Here is a 16070-nt window from a genome sequence, read left to right on the forward strand (position 1 = left end):
GTGATCAGAGGCAAAGTATGTAAATCCCTCACTGGGAATGGCGTATTACTAAATTCCACACCACCTCCACACCATTTGCAACCTGATTGGTTGTTTGGGTTAACTGTTTCACGGTGATTGGTTATTTAAGTTGCCTGATTCACAGTGATTGGTTATTTGGGTTGGCTGATGCACGGTGATTGGTTGTTTGGGCTGGCTCAAGCAGAGGTGGTGTGGAATATAAAAATATGCCTGCGAATGAAGGACCCTTGACGACATCACAGTTATGTGATCAGGGGCAAATTATGTAAGTCACTCACAAACCAACTCACTCACGCACGGACGGACAGATCGTCCTTAGTAGTTTGATGACTGCTAGCAGTGGTTGTTCATCAGTATAGACTATATTATAAAGAAACTTTACTACTCCCAGCACCGTATATTTGACCAAGTGATAAAAATGACCATTTGTTGGCTTACTTACTCAGAGGGGACACAGCATTCCCCCCTATTGTAACTGTTCATGGTGCTGCTGGTAAAAAGCCCCTATATTGATTAACCAGATATTTGCTATTTTCTATACCAAATTTTTCTACCTGTAGACTCCTTTGGATAAATAGCCTGAGGCCTACCTTAATCCTTTCAGGTCCACTGTTGGACGTCTTCTGACAAAATCATTGAAGCCTGTACACCTCTGATGTGGGAAGATGTCTGACTGTGGCTCTACCACATGTCCCAGCATGTAGGTACTGGCTTTAGCCAGCAGATGGCACCATTGTATAAAGGCAGAAGCTGCAAGCATTCTAGGAAACCCTGAATCCTAAAATGGCTTGGTAAGGGTTAATATTACTTTCCCAAAACTATCCCAGAGTAGTGTGGCTAACCTTGAAGAGCACTGAGTGAGGATGAAATAGAAGATGCCATTGCATCTTTCCCTAATAGAAAGTCCTCATGTACTGATATATTCTTTTTATACCATTCAATTGAGAACTTAACATTTGTAGCTCCCAGACTTCTGATACTCTACAATTCCATCTTGCAGAATGGCACGTTGACAGCTACTATGCTTGAGGCCTTAGTTGTCTTGATCCCAAAACCAGGGAAAGACCCAACAGACTATGGCTCTTACCACCCCATTTCCCTCTTAAATACGGACGCCAAGATTCTAGCTAAAATATTAGCATTTTGCATTAATACAATTTTTAAGAAAATTATACATGCTAATCAATCTGGTTTCATGCCAGGTAAGAGCAGGTATATGAACCTTAGGTGACTCTGCACTAATCTTGCGTTGGAGTACTCTAATTGTGGGAAACTGACTCTTGTATTTTCTAATCAGGTAAGGCCTTCGATTCAGTGAAGTGGAGGCATTTGTGGGCGGTGATGGCTTGGTTTGGATTTGAGACAGTCTTCGTCAAATTGGTGCAGATCTTATAAAGTCTCCCAGTAGCTAGTATCAAAGTGAATACCCGTATTTCTGCACTAATCCCACTATTCCTCCAGTCCATCCTCCTGATGGACTGGGGCCCTTCCCTACTTGGCCAGCTAGCTAGTGTATGCCAGCTGGTGGTTAACCTTGAATGACTACAACCCGGCGATTGGCTTGGAGTGCAGGGTGGTTGGTTCGACATTCTGGGGGCTTCACGCAGTGTAAATACTCTTTCGGATATTGTGAGCAAAGGTACTTTTTGTATGTTTTTTGCAGCTGCGGTTAGCTTTCAACACACTGGTAAATTCGTATCTCAGATACTACCAGCGGCGCCACGCTGATAGGAACCAGTTCAGTGGCCTGACCATTCTCCTCTCTCTGAACCACTTGGAAGCTCTGGCCCAGATGTCCTAGTTACTGAAGACGCTCTTTAGTTTGTACAGCTACTAAACATTACACTTACGGGAGAAAACCATCCAAAAAAGGATGCTAGATGTTCCAGATTTGAACTCGGAGGATAGTGAAGACATATTAGCTGGTTATCGTGAGTGCTCAAAATAAATTTGACTTAAATGAATTTTGTCACTTCTCGTTTACACGCTGGGTCTACCCTCCTCAGCGAATCATCCTTAATATTTAACCACTTTGGGCACAGTCATACACACGTTTAGGGAGTGTGATGTATTACAAGATTACTGGAAGATGTACTTGAATTCATGGAATCTCATTTAGGGGTTCCAAGAATTCTTCCTCCTAAAGTTGGCCTATTCGAAGAGTTGAGCGAGATGCCAGTGGATGTAGCCACCCGTATAAAAGTTTTACTTTTCTATGTTTAAAAGGTAATTTTATAGAATTAGAACACTCTAAGAGGCCAAGGGGTAGTGCTATTTGACGTGTCAGAAGCTTTGGTCAGTGGGGGTCTAAATATGGAGACCCCCACTGATCGCTAAAACAAACGGGCAGAAGCGCCGCTCATCTGACTGCTGTGCCCGGTTGGCTGTCATCTGAGAGCAGTGTATGCACTTCATAGACTTTCTTTGGAGCCCGAAGAGAACTCTGAACAAAGCCGTAAGTAGCTGAAATGGCACAGTGCACAGGTGAGCACTTCTGTCCATTGATTTTAACAAGCGATGTGGGTGTAAGCACCCAGACCCCCACTGATCAAAACTTCTGACATGTTACTATGACCTCAGAACTTTTTATAGAAGTTTAGAGACACTTTAATAAATTCTCCATACATCTGACCGTGACATTTTAATGCAATTGTCCCTAATAGGGTATATTCACACAGGGCAGAAATGCTGGGGATTTTCCAAAGTGAAATTGGATGCGAAAAATCCACAGCATTTTACAACAACATTTTACAGAATGGGTAGCTGGATTGGGATTTAAAAGGAATGCCATCCACACTCCGTGGAAACAATCTGCAAAATTGGAAACGGACCCGCAATACTGATTTTATATTCGCAATATGAAAATTTATGCTGTGGATTTTCAGCATTGATTTCACCTATTCATATGAGGGAAATCCATTGTGTTACATTTAGACTTTGATGCGGAGCCACACTGAGATCCACTATGTGTGAACATAGCCATAAAGACCATTTACATGAACTGATATACAAGGAAAGTACATAATGAATACAGAGTTTGGATATACAAAGACATCTGAATACTATATTACTACAATAGATTGTGCTTGCATTAGAATATAATATATTGGCAGCAGTTACTATACTAGCACAATCTGGGCATGTATTATTGAATTGTAACTGGATTTACGGTTTGAGGTTTTATTAACTTCGGGATCTTGTGTCACCATTTTAAGCACACGTACGACTTACTTGTAACGGAGTAGGACAGGTATATATAGAGTTCTGCTGAACAGTTTGCAAATGTTTGATGAGATGTGCAGGGCCAATGGACCAACCAAGCTGGAAGAAAGATTTAGACAATTATTCATTATTCAAAGCGATTTTTAGCAAAACCTCTGGACTTAATCACTAAGGTTTGACGAGGATTTCCTAGTTTCTAAAAGATTACTCCACCTACAAATGAGACTTTGCCATCTCTTATCAAACAAAACCCCCACATGTATAAAAGGAAAAATTCTGTCAAAACCATCCTCTGAAATAAACAGATAAATGTGAGAATCAAACGTTCATGGGTACTGGATAGAATAACGTAAATGGACATCAACATTTCACACAAGCAATACCCCTCTAACAGCCCAGGTGTGCATCATCCAGCTTGGAATATTACTTGCATTAAAGGTTTTTTGATTTTTTTTACTACTGAAAATCAAGTTGGACGTGACTGCCACCAGGGGTCGCCCTTCCAGGACCTTTGCAATCCACTGCCTCTCATTAGGCATTTGACTTTTCTAGTAACAGGGACATGGAGACACTGTTACTACATGCTACAGAGGGGTGGGCATTCAGGGCCTTGCAGCTGATTGGGGCAGGGCTATGCAAGGCAGCATGGAAAGTGATGGAGAGGAAGTCCTGGCCAGTATAGTAGCAGCTGAATGGCTGCTTGGCACCCCCCCCATACCTATAGGTGGATGGCAAACAGCAGGGCAGCAGAAAAATAGGAAAATCTACATGGGAAACAAGTAATAGAGCTCCAACAGGGTGCAAACAACCAGCCACGGCCAATGAAGAGCTGGGCTGCTTTGGAAAGGTTTTAAAAAAAACTTAAAGTATGCTTTAAAATATCCTCCAATAGTATATTCTCCATTTCTCATACCTCCCCCACACCATTCCAGCCTAGAAGCTTGCACTTCTCTAACTACAGTATACTTCAGGTCACGGGCATCCCACCCATTTTTAGGATTTCTAATATAGCGGACATTATAATTGAGGACCTTATCCTACATAGTCACTATACCAAATTCCGTACTATTCTCTTCCTCAAGCTGAATCTGAATAAAATTGAATTAGTCACCTTTTACCAATACCTTTTTGCTCACCTAAGTTATCAAGTACTGTTAAGAAGTTCAAATTGTCTCAAATCTTAGAAACCTACCTCTGTCTTTAAACCTTGTATCTTTATAACCCTGCCTGCAACTTAAAGACCTGTCACATCTTCCGACAAGAGAAACGGGGCGCTAACCTTCACATCTGCACCCATGCTGTTTCCATTACAATTTTAATTTTGTTTCAGCCCCCTTCCCCATCAGTTTACTGTCAAATGGGCGGTCTCTATCACCGAAGGTCAAAGGCTGACATGAGGTTTAATTAATGTAACCCATTTTCCTTGTCAGTTTGATAAGTCCTCTTTAGAAACATCTGCATCATCATCATCTCCTTCATCTATGGTATGAACTCAATACTATTGCATGATCTTCTCACATCCTAAAAGACTGCAAAGTTCACCACTCAACGGATCCACCTCTACCCCAAGAAATCCATAACTCATGGTCATCACTTCTGCAGATTACCACACTAACCATACCTCTCTCCCCAATACACACTAGACTTTAGCTATTGGAACCCACGTATTTTGGGCAGGACTGCATGACTCATGTGTATGGGGGGGGGGGGGGGGACTCTCAACTTCCGTCATCGAATGATATTGGGAGAAGGAAGAACCCGATTTACTGAATTTCAACATCTGATCCTTTCACTTGCAACACCAGATCGGTCTGGTTGCAGCCTTCTCCACAAAAAACATGGATGCTCAGCTGAACTGTGTGCCAGAGTTGGGAGAGGCGGACAGCTATTGAAGGTGTGTGGGGGCCATGACTGTATATACAAAGCTATGTTAAATTTGTCTATTCTAATGCTTTTACCTTTGTCTATTCTAATGCTTTTACCACCAATCTCTAGATATCAGCCAAAACAGAACTTCTATAATGCATTTGATCTTTTGTCTTTATGCTATTGACTTCTCTCATAACTCCACTGGATTCACCTTGAAATATATGTTGGAGTTTAAAAACTTTTAGAATTTAGTTTTGGGTGCAAAGGAACAATAAAAAACAACAAAATACTAAGATAAAATAGCATAAAACAAGTGAATAATAAAATAAAGTTACATTGACATGCAAAAAACAGGAATATATTCTTGCAATGCTTACCTTCCATCCTGTTACACTGTATGTCTTCCCGGCGCTTCCAATAGTTATTGTTCTATCCCACATACCTGGCAGCATTGCTAAAAAAAAAATAAAACAAAAAAAGTAACTCCAATGTAGTTTATTGTACTGCCGGAGATTGCTGAGCAATGTACCTGGCCATCTCCCTCAGTCATCAACTAGAAGCACTAGAAGCCAAGTTAGGGTGCTTATAGTTTAGGCGGTGTGGAGTCCAGGGGGCCTCTTTTTTTCATACTCACCCACTCCCCTGTTCCTACAGTGGCCCCTTGCAAAATTAGTGCACACACAACATGCTTGACTCTTTTTTTAGAAGGCTGTGTGTGAATGCTTCCAAAGAGATGAAAGGGAATGTGTGCGCACTCCGCTCTGAAAAGAGTCAAGCTTGTTGTGCGCGCACTCACCTTGCCGAGGGATTCCCAGACCCATTCCTGCAGGGAGTATGAAAAGAGGCTCCCCGGACTCCACTTCCTCTAAACTATAAGCACCATTGCTCTGTTGTTTATAGTGCTGATCCTTGATGACAGATTCCCTTTAATCTACACAACCATCAATATTATAAGAAAATAATTACATGTAGCACGTTTGTTGCAAAAATTTCTGGAAAAAAAGAAAAAATCCCTTCCATACATCTGAGTGAGGCTGCTTGTGCAGCATGTGAATGGATTTCTGCACCTCATTCAGAGGACTGGGTCCGTTGCAGATTGCAGACATTTCAGAAAAAAAATTTGAAGCACGTGGATATACCCTAAAAGATTTCACCGATGGTCTCTGGTAGTAATCTGTGATTGTTCTCCGTAAGAGAAACCAAGTAATCTTATAGATATGATACTTTTTAATGGCTAACAAAAATACATGATGTTACAGCAAGCTTTCGAACCTACTGAGGCCTGAGGAAGAACCCTGAGTAGGTTCGCAAGCTCGCTATAACACTATGTATTTTTGTTAACCATAAAAAAGTATATCTACAAGATTACGTGGTTTCTTTCACTGAGAACAATCACATTTTGCTCTATTGGCCAACACCGTACCAAACGGATGTGTTCATTTCTCTTCAAACACAGCAGGACTAGATATGTAGACACAGCAGCAAAGAGTGAATCAGTAGCCCATACATAGACATCTCCCTTAGGGCTTATTTACACGTGCGTATATCGGACGCGTTTTCACAGCTGGGCCGATATACGCGACCATCTGATGCAGAAAGGCGATTTTCCAGTTCGTAAAAATGGCTGGCCAGCAAAGGTAACGTATATTGTGCACATTTCGGCCCCCATATTCTGGACCTATCTTTTCTGCCGGTCCCATAGACTCCGGAAAAGGGAGGTGGGAGGGAGTTTAGCAGCGTCTCTACTAAACTCCCTCCCCCTTCCCTCCGATCCTTGCCGGGTGTCGGCAAAAGGAGTGGGCAGGATATTAGCATTTTAGCTCCTGCCCCCTCCCACTGCAGACAGCCAGCAAGAGCGAAGGGAAGGAGTTTAGCAGAGCTAAACTCTCTTCCCCCGCCAAACTGTATACTAGGTGCACCCGGGCCGTCTAAATGGGCACTTAAATGGCTGATGCACAGACGGACGAAAATCGCAGCACCCGTGTGAAGGAGCCCTTAGGATGTTTTGTGCTTTGCCTGACACATAAAACTCGTACAAAAATACAACTGTCGCCCGTGTGAATGCATCCTATGTAATAAAACAACTTTTACCACAAAATGATGAGGCTGTGCAGCTCCAGGACCAGATCTTTTATTTTGATTATCTATTAAAAAGTCATGCAACAGAATTTGGAGAAACCCTCTAAATATACTCATGTAGGGATTCACTACCTATTTTTACGTGCTTGCTTCCAGGGTACACCAGCCATTCATAAACTTCATCACTGATACACAGTGTGTCATGTTTTATACACAGGTCCGCGATAATCTGCAATTCTTCTTCTGTGTACACCTAGAAAAAGAGTCAATGACATTTTGGTCATATTTTATGGACCCTGACATGAACTTCATATCCGGTTTAGACTAATCAGTTTAAAATACAGTGTTGTCATTCACTTTAATAAGACGCTTTAATTTTCCACTAGAGTTCTCTTTTATTATCCGGCCATTGGGGTGTTCAAGTGGTGTTACATTTACTGGCGTTACAGTCTTATTTGTTTCACATGAATTTTATTACATTTTTGTATAGAATAATGTTACATACAAAAATGATTAAACAAAGCAGTCAATATTAGGAGAGCCTTTGGTATAAAACATATCAAGGGAGATGCTGACCCTAAGAGAATGTTGTACGTACCCAGTGAAGGTGTTAGAGACAAAATACAGTGATACCTTGGGTTAAGAGTACCTCAACTTACAAGCTGTTTTACTTTAGAGCAGGCTCTCTCCTGAATTTTTGCTTTGACTTAAGAGCAAAAACGTGGGTTAAGAGCCTTGCTCTCAATGGGGCCGCCGCTGCTGCCGGTAGCCCCATTGAAAGCAATGGCCTGTTGACAACCCCTGCAGTGATTTTCGGGGAAGGGTTTAAATATAAGCCCTTCCCTGAAAATCATCCATAGCTGTAGAAAAAAATATATACTCACCTGTCCGCCACTGCCGGGGCTCAGGCGTATATAGCCGCCGCTTGTTCTTCCTGCATTTTTAATCCCCGCCTGCTGAAAAATTTCAGAGCATTGCATGGAGAACAAGCGGCGGCCAGGCGCACCTGAGCCCTGGCAGACAGGTGAGTATATATTTTGTTTTTTTACTGCAGCTCGAAAATCACTGCAGGGATGCTGGCGTACTATTGCTTTCAATGGGGCAACGCCATCCTCATTGAAATCAGTGGGAGAGCTTCACAATCCGGAACAGATTAAAGGCGTTTCCATTCATTTTAATGGGGAAAATGGTTTTGAGATAAGAGTGTTTTGGGTTAAGAGCTTCGTCATGGAACAAATTAAAGGGGTTGTCCCGCGCCGAAACGGGTTTTTTTTTTTTCAACCCCCCCCGTTCGGCGCGAGACAACCCCGATGCAGGGAAGTAAAGAAAGCTTACCGGAGCGCTTACCTTAATCCCCGCGCTCCGGTGACTTCAATACTTACCGCTGAAGATGGCCGCCGGGATCCTCTGTCTCCGTGGACCGCAGCTCTTCTGTGCGGTCCATTGCCGATTCCAGCCTCCTGATTGGCTGGAATCGGCACGTGACGGGGCGGAGCTACACGGAGCCGCTCTCTGGCACGAGCGGCTCCATAGAAGACTGCAGAAGACCCGGACTGCGCAAGCGCGGCTAATTTGGCCATCGGAGGGCGAAAATTAGTCGGCTCCATGGGAACGAGGACGCTAGCAACGGAGCAGGTAAGTAAAAAACTTTTTATAACTTCTGTATGGCTCATAATTAATGCACAATGTATATTACAAAGTGCATTATTATGGCCATACAGAAGTGTATAGACCCACTTGCTGCCGCGGGACAACCCCTTTAAACTCTTAACCCAAGGCACCACTGTACTTCCCTACACCATTATGGAAGAAATATATCCGGGAATAATTTCCTAAGCTCATGACTGCAGTAATAAAAAACAGGGTAAACTGGGGTCAAAACACAAAGGGAAAATGGGGTGGGTAGGAGTTGGGTGACTCCATGAAACGTAGAATTCTTCCAACCTCATGGTTTCACTTGGCCTACTACCCCTTAAATAGGGGGAATAGAAGAGACACTAACAGACTGACTGGGATTGCTGGGGAGGGTTTGGTTTAAGGCCCTGGGGTTCCAGATCCGCATAGTTAGGGAGTATTCATACCAGGAAGCCCAGGTACGTTCAAAAAGTTCCTCCCGATCCATTAGGAGAGAGGTCAATTTCTCGTTAAGGTTGAACTGTCGTGGATAATGATTAACAAGATCAATGCTAACCGATGCCTTCCTCCAGGAGCGCGCAATAGCCATGCGAGCCGATAAAAAGCATAGGGACACCATCGGGACATATGTTTGGGAACATCCGGAATCATCCTGCCCTTATTTACGCAAATTTAAATTTGTGATGGAAAAATTATTAACTCGTATCCAAAGTCGCCGTAATTTGAGACAATTCCACCAAACATGTAAGAATGTGCCCACCACAACCTTGAAAGCATAAACCTGATGCCCCTGTGAACATCTTAGAGAGCCTCTTGGTGGTCAGGTACCATCGCATAAGAAGTTTATGTCTCTGTGATTGATACATTGATTGACAGCTTTGCAGTAGCTTTAGCTATTTTGTGCCACTCAGAGGCTGGTATCTCCTCTCCCAACTCCTCCTCCCATTTGGTCATGTAAAAGAGTTTGCCCCGCGGTGTCGTAAAATTAGAGTACAACCTAGAAATGGCACCTGCCTCCCCAAAGATTGTGTTGCATACGCTTTCAAAAACGGACATAGAAGCTAATGTACGCCTACCCTCAGTTAGAGACCACACAAAATGTTTGATCTGCTGCAGGCGGAAAATCTCCGTATCCGGAATTCAGTGTGCTGCTCAAAAGAATTCAAGCGGATGAAATCCTAGTCTGTCGATTACATCAGCAATCCGCATAATACACTTCACAGGGTATTTAAACCTACTGATATCAAGACCAGGAGGGAATGCAGGATTGCCCAATAAGTTAGATATCGGGAGGTGTTTTGTTAGCAGTTCTATCCCACATTTCAAGTGAAGAGGAGAGGGCCGGGCACATCACCACCGGCCTATTTTTCGCCGCTAACCGAAGGGTGTGTTCGATCGGCACGGGGGACACTGCTGGTGATTCGATATCAATCCATGAAGGTCTATAGCTATGGGAAAACAAAGCGGACGTTACATCCTTTTTTAGTGCTCTGATTAATTATTGCTTTTATTAGATGGTACATACTGTCATTCTTCATATTATTGCCCTATTAGACACATTGTACATTTCAGGTTTACCTCTGTTTAAAAAAGTTGCACTGATACATTGTCAATATATTGAGGTTTTCTCACGGTTATTTTGAGCCCCATCTTGAGTGCCATCTTTTGCTCAAATACACAATTTCGTCCATTTTCTGTTATATTCCAAAAACTCATTTAAAAAAAAAAAAAATAGAAGAAGAAAACAATGCCGAACTCTTCTTACCTTTCCTAAAGGGTTGTTTGGAGTATTTAAGATTATAGCCTTGGTTCGTGGACTGAATTTACTGGCCAGTTCTTCAGGATCCAGAGTCCAATCACCACTTGACACAGTGACTTGGTTACTTTCCTTCTGTCATTTACAAACATATTTAACATCAAGAAAATCTACTTCAGAATATAAAAGGTAACAAGATTTACCCATAGGAGAGGGGAGCATTCACCCCCTGGGACCCCCTCCAATGGCTACAACATGGGACTCTGACACGAACCTGCACAAATACTAAAATACATGAATGAATTCATTCACACAAGCGAAACAAATCATAGTATGTTCTATCTTTGGGATGTTCCCTCGGAACGCTTTGCCCATTGTTTTCGATGTGACCTTAAAAGACATCGAATGGCACTCGCATGCCGTGCAATATGCATGCGAGTGCAATGCAATGTTTCCCATTGAAGTCAATAGCGGATTCTAACACACGGATAAGGACTGCAATTTCACAGAAGCGATGCGATTTTTACTTAAAAACGATTTGCATCGCCATGAAAAATTGCACGTTGGTAAGCGTGATATTGGTCAGAGTTTCTTGGCTCAATATCGTGCTCAACTGTGTGAATGTAGGCTGAGGGGTAACATTGTAGTGCTTTTGGTTTTTCAGCTCCATTCACTTCAATTTGGGAAAAAAAAATGTTCCTAGGAGGACTTAAATTGGCTGAGCCAGCGGCACTCATGATCCAATCATAGCACTCGCTTGTTGAGGGCGGGGTACTCAAAGACCCGTCACCAGAAAGAGTGTGCTGTGTCAACACTGAGGAAATGGTAGCCAGTAGAGCCGGAGACCAGCGCGAGGGACTCAGATGCCGCCGGCTAGGTGAGTATTGCTGTTTTTTTTTTTACTGTAGTTTAGCTAGGGCTTATTTTCAGGGGGGGGGGTTATATTTTAAGCCCCACCCCAAAAATGGGGGTAGGGCTTATTTTAGGGGGGGGGGCAGTATATATGTAGCATGCTACTTACATATCTAAGTGGGATATGGACAGGGATGCCTTTAGCCATCTTCACCATGGGTTCATAACAGTCATAAAACGGTTCAATTATTATCACCTGTTTAAAAAATTAACAAAAATTAAATATATTACGAAAAGTGCGTTAGTCAGTACAGTATATACAACAGATATCAGGTGTAGCATATTCTGATCAAACTGTACCTACACTTCCACGCTAACATTTTTTTACAAGCACTGATGATATGCGAATGGAAAGATGGAACAATACCTCTACAGCACCACCTATTGGAAGGCAGCATTCCTGCAACCCAAGGTCATAGCTTTTAACAATGACTAGGAATTGTGAACCAAAGCCAGAATAACCATGCACAGAAAGCAGTTTCGGGTGTTTGCCCAACATCAGTGAGCAACAGGTTTCTAGCTTGGCTAGTAAGAGGCCTATGACGTAGGTTGGGAAAGGTATCATTTCTCTTTAAGGAGAGCACTCTGAAGGTGAGTGAGGCGACTTATAAGGCTATTCATGCTCCTCTGTGAAATATGCATATAAGGAAGATAGAACAATACCTCTGCAGCACCACCTACTGGAAGGCAGCATTCCTGCAAGTCAATGTTAGACTCTTTATACAAGCCTTATAACAATGACTGGGAATTCAAAACCAAGCCAGAATCCATACACAGACAGCTGTTTCAGGGTTTTTGCTCCTCATCAGTGTGCAGTAGATTTCTGGCTTGGCTAGTGAGGTCTATAGACATGGGTCAGAAAGAGTATTGTTTCTCCTTAAGGAGAGCACCTAGAAGGTGTGTTTGAGGAAACTTATAAGGCCATCCATGATTCTCTGGGAAATATGCAAATAGCAAGATGGAACAATACCTCTGCAGTGCCACCTATTGGAAGGCAGCATTATTGTTTCATCTTGCCATTTGCATATTTCCCAGAGGATGGTATTTTAAGTCTCCTCGCACACCTTCTGGGTGCTCTCCTTGAGGAGAAATTATATGCTCCTGAAGCATTGATGAATCATGTACAAAAAAAATCATCCGTACCTTCCAGGTTACTTGCCATATTATCTTTGCATGAATTTTGAGTAGGAAAGTGACATTTACCCTGCCTGTTATTACAGCCTTGTTTCAGATGTAGAGCCCTGGCCCCCTGTCCACAGGCGTGATTTCGCCGGCGGTCAATAGCTGGCGAATCACGCTGTCTGAAGCTTTCCATAGCGTTGCTATGGAAAGCGCCGGCCCCTTGTCCACGTGCGGAGAATCATTGCGATTCTCCGCTCGCGGCCGGCAATTCACAGCATGCTGCACGATTCTCTGCGGTCAGCCCATCTATCAGACAGGCTGACAGCGGAGATCTGTCTGCCGGCTCCTGCTCCAAGGGCGACGGCTCCCGCTGCGGAGATCCGCCACGGGATACCGCAATGCCCGTGGACAAGGGGTCTAAGTTTATGGAGAGTCTTGCACGGATTCACATTGCCAGCAGAAGCTCAACCTGAGCTGGGCTACACTTGAGTTTATAATGAGCTGTATCGGACTATAGGTATCAATTTGGCCATTCGAGTATGAACTTTGTTCACATTCACATCATGGCTTGCAGTTAGGGCAGACAACACCACAGTCATAGACAAGTCAATACCACTGGCACTTGACAGACCCTATTGACGTATAATTCTCAGATTGGTATCCGTCATGGTTTCTGTTGTTCAGATGGAAAGGACATTGCTGCAGGTGACGCTATTCTTGCCATCAAAGGGAGTAAAACTGGACTTCATGTTAATTGCTAAGCATCAAATTAAGTAGTACTATCCAAAAATATACAGCTTGCACACAATAACCAAGACTTGCTCACTAACAGTTTATCTAAAGCTTCCATATTACAAGGAAGGGAAGAGAAATAAATGCAGTAAACTGTTGCTGCAATACAAAAAAAATAGTAGGAATCAAGGCTGTATAAAAAGCATGGGGCCAAAACCCCACCCACCTCCGGCTGCCAATAGCCAGAAAAGTTTGCTGATAATGTTGCCCTTTTACACTCAAAATCGTCTTACCACTGGCCGCCACATGTCAATGGGGTTTCATGCAAATAAGGAAAATGGAATAATACCTCTGCAGCGCCACCTATTGGAAGGCAGCATTCCTGCAAGTCAATGTCAGACTCTTTATACAAGCCTTGTGACAGTGACTGGGAATTGAAAGCCAAGCCAGAATCCATACACAGACAGCTGTTTCGGGGTGTTTGCCCCTTATCAGTGTGCAGTAGGTTTCGACTTGGCTAGCGAGAGACCTGTGATGTGGGGTTTCAGTCACTTGTCGTTTATGCAGCAAGGGATTCTACCCCAAATCCTTACCTCATCACCCTCTTCAACCAGGCCCTGAATAGCACTGAAGAGGGAACCGTATGCTCCAATTGTCACAAGAATATCTGTATTTGGATTAATCTTCCTTCCTGTGACTTTACCATAAACTTGAGAAAGAGCATCTACCAGCACCGGGTGACCCTAAGGAGAAAGTTAAAAAAAAAAAAAAAGCAACTGAAAATATATACAGAATATCACCACAATAACTTAGTAGGATTCCTATGTGCTATATTCCCAACATAGCATATGTTGCTGAAGAACATGGTGCAGCTAACGCCAGATTGGTTGTGTCGAATGATAGGTACAATTTCCTAAACTGAAAACTTGCTAAATCACCAACACGTTAAAGCTACAGATGTAGCAAACATCACGGTAAATGTCACTTTAACTACAATGTACTACAATGCTGTGAATCAAGATCTCACAATGCGCCAGTCATGTTAACGATTGCTAAATCTGTACATTTCCAACAAACGATAACCTAATTCTATCCGTTCCAGTCGTGACTGCTGAGCCATTTGCTAGATCCACTGATGCCTTCAGCTCAAGAAAGGGCGTCTCTTACATCTAGAAAGATCTGATCAGGTTAGACACTTCTCACTTAATTTTAAGGTTTTCTGACTGGAAGATATACGCCAAGAGTGGCGCAAGTCGGAGCTCGAGCAAGGATTCTTCTTAGCGAACAAAAATGTAAAGCAAATCATGTAAGTTGTGTAAACCTAGTTATTTACTCCAGAGGTCCGGTCAGACATGAATAATTACACGGGGTAACAGAGAAATTACCGCTCTCCCTGGGTTGTACCTCAAACCAGTCATCCGTAGCAGCCATGGCATCAGAAATGGTGTGAAATTTGGTACCCTTGAGGCGTTTCTTCAGGTTTGGAAATAGAGGATAGTCGGAGGGAGCTGGGTCTAGTGAATAAGGTGGGTGGTCAACCAGCTGGAAGCCTAGCTCCACCAGTTTTGCCGTGGTCGCTTGTGCAGTGTGAGCGTAGGCGTTGTCTTGCAGGAACAAGATTCCTTTTGACAGCTTGCCGCACCTTTTGGCCTTCAGAGCTGCCTTCAATTGGTCCAAAAGTTCAATGTAATACCTTGCATTGATGGTGGAACCATTCTGAAGGTAGTCCACTAGCAGCACGCCCTCCTTATCCCAGAACACAGACGCCATCACCTTAGTGGCAGATTTTTGCACCCTGAACTTCTTTGGGCGAGGAGAACCACTGTGCCTCCACTTTTTTGACTGCTCCTTGGTTTCAAGGTCATACAAATAAATCCAGGTCTCATCCATAGTGACCAGTCGATCCAGGAAGTTCTTAGAAGTCCAGAAACGCTGACAAATGGACCGGGAAGTTTTCACTCGCATGCTTTTCTGATCTGTTGTCAAACATTTGGGGACTCACTTTGCAGATAGCTTCTTCATGTTCAAATGTTCATGGATAATGACACAAACACGTTCATGAGAAATCCCCATGATGTCTGCTATTCCTTTAGCTGAAATTCACCAATTCTCCAGTATGAGGTTGTGCACAGCATCGACAATCTCCGGAACAACAACCTCTCTCGGTCGTCCAGGACGTTCCTCATCATTGGTGCTGAAGTGGCCCGTTTTAAATTTGGCAATCCAGTTCTTAACTGTAGAATATGAAGGGCATTGATCCCCCAATGTCTGCCACATATCACCATGAATATCCTTCGCAGACTTTCCTTGCAGAAACAAGAATTTTATCACTCCTCTGCTCTCATTTGCTGTGAATATCGCCTTAGACTCCGCCATTTTATTTTCCCGCGTGCCTAGATCACTGTTGCCATAAGCCACACACACACACACACACACACACACACACACACACACACACACACACACACACATTTTGAAAACATATATTGACACATAAGGCTTTCATGTGATGTAACATTCCTTACCCTAGAAACAAAAAAAGAACACAAAGCCAAAGACTTATCAGCAGCCCCTCGTAGAAGACCAACAAATGAAAGAATACTGACTCTGTAAAAAGGATTCTTCTTTATTTTTTATTCCAAACATGTAAAGTCCCATATTGTACAAAAGGTACCGCTGTAATGTTGAGTCCTAGTAGGTGTGATCAAGGAGTCAATCGGCT

The 16070-nt window shown here is 43.1% G+C and overlaps 1 protein-coding gene across 7 annotated transcripts in view; it reads right to left on the reverse strand.

Moving 5' to 3' along the window:
• KYAT3 (kynurenine aminotransferase 3) overlaps positions 1–16070 on the reverse strand; it is a 67801-nt gene that overhangs the window by 13690 nt on the left and 38041 nt on the right. For all 7 annotated transcript variants that reach the window (XM_066597327.1, XM_066597328.1, XM_066597325.1 and 4 more), the window contains 6 exons: positions 13942–14091; positions 11604–11690; positions 10592–10717; positions 7324–7444; positions 5490–5566; positions 3253–3342 (listed from right to left, as the gene is read on the reverse strand). In XM_066597327.1, the coding sequence (XP_066453424.1) occupies positions 3253–3342; positions 5490–5566; positions 7324–7444; positions 10592–10717; positions 11604–11690; positions 13942–14091 (651 nt within the window). The remainder of the gene's footprint in view (positions 1–3252; positions 3343–5489; positions 5567–7323; positions 7445–10591; positions 10718–11603; positions 11691–13941; positions 14092–16070) is intronic.

The sequence above is a fragment of the Eleutherodactylus coqui genome, chromosome 3 (assembly GCF_035609145.1).
Source record: "Eleutherodactylus coqui strain aEleCoq1 chromosome 3, aEleCoq1.hap1, whole genome shotgun sequence".
NCBI lineage: Eukaryota > Metazoa > Chordata > Amphibia > Anura > Eleutherodactylidae > Eleutherodactylus > Eleutherodactylus coqui.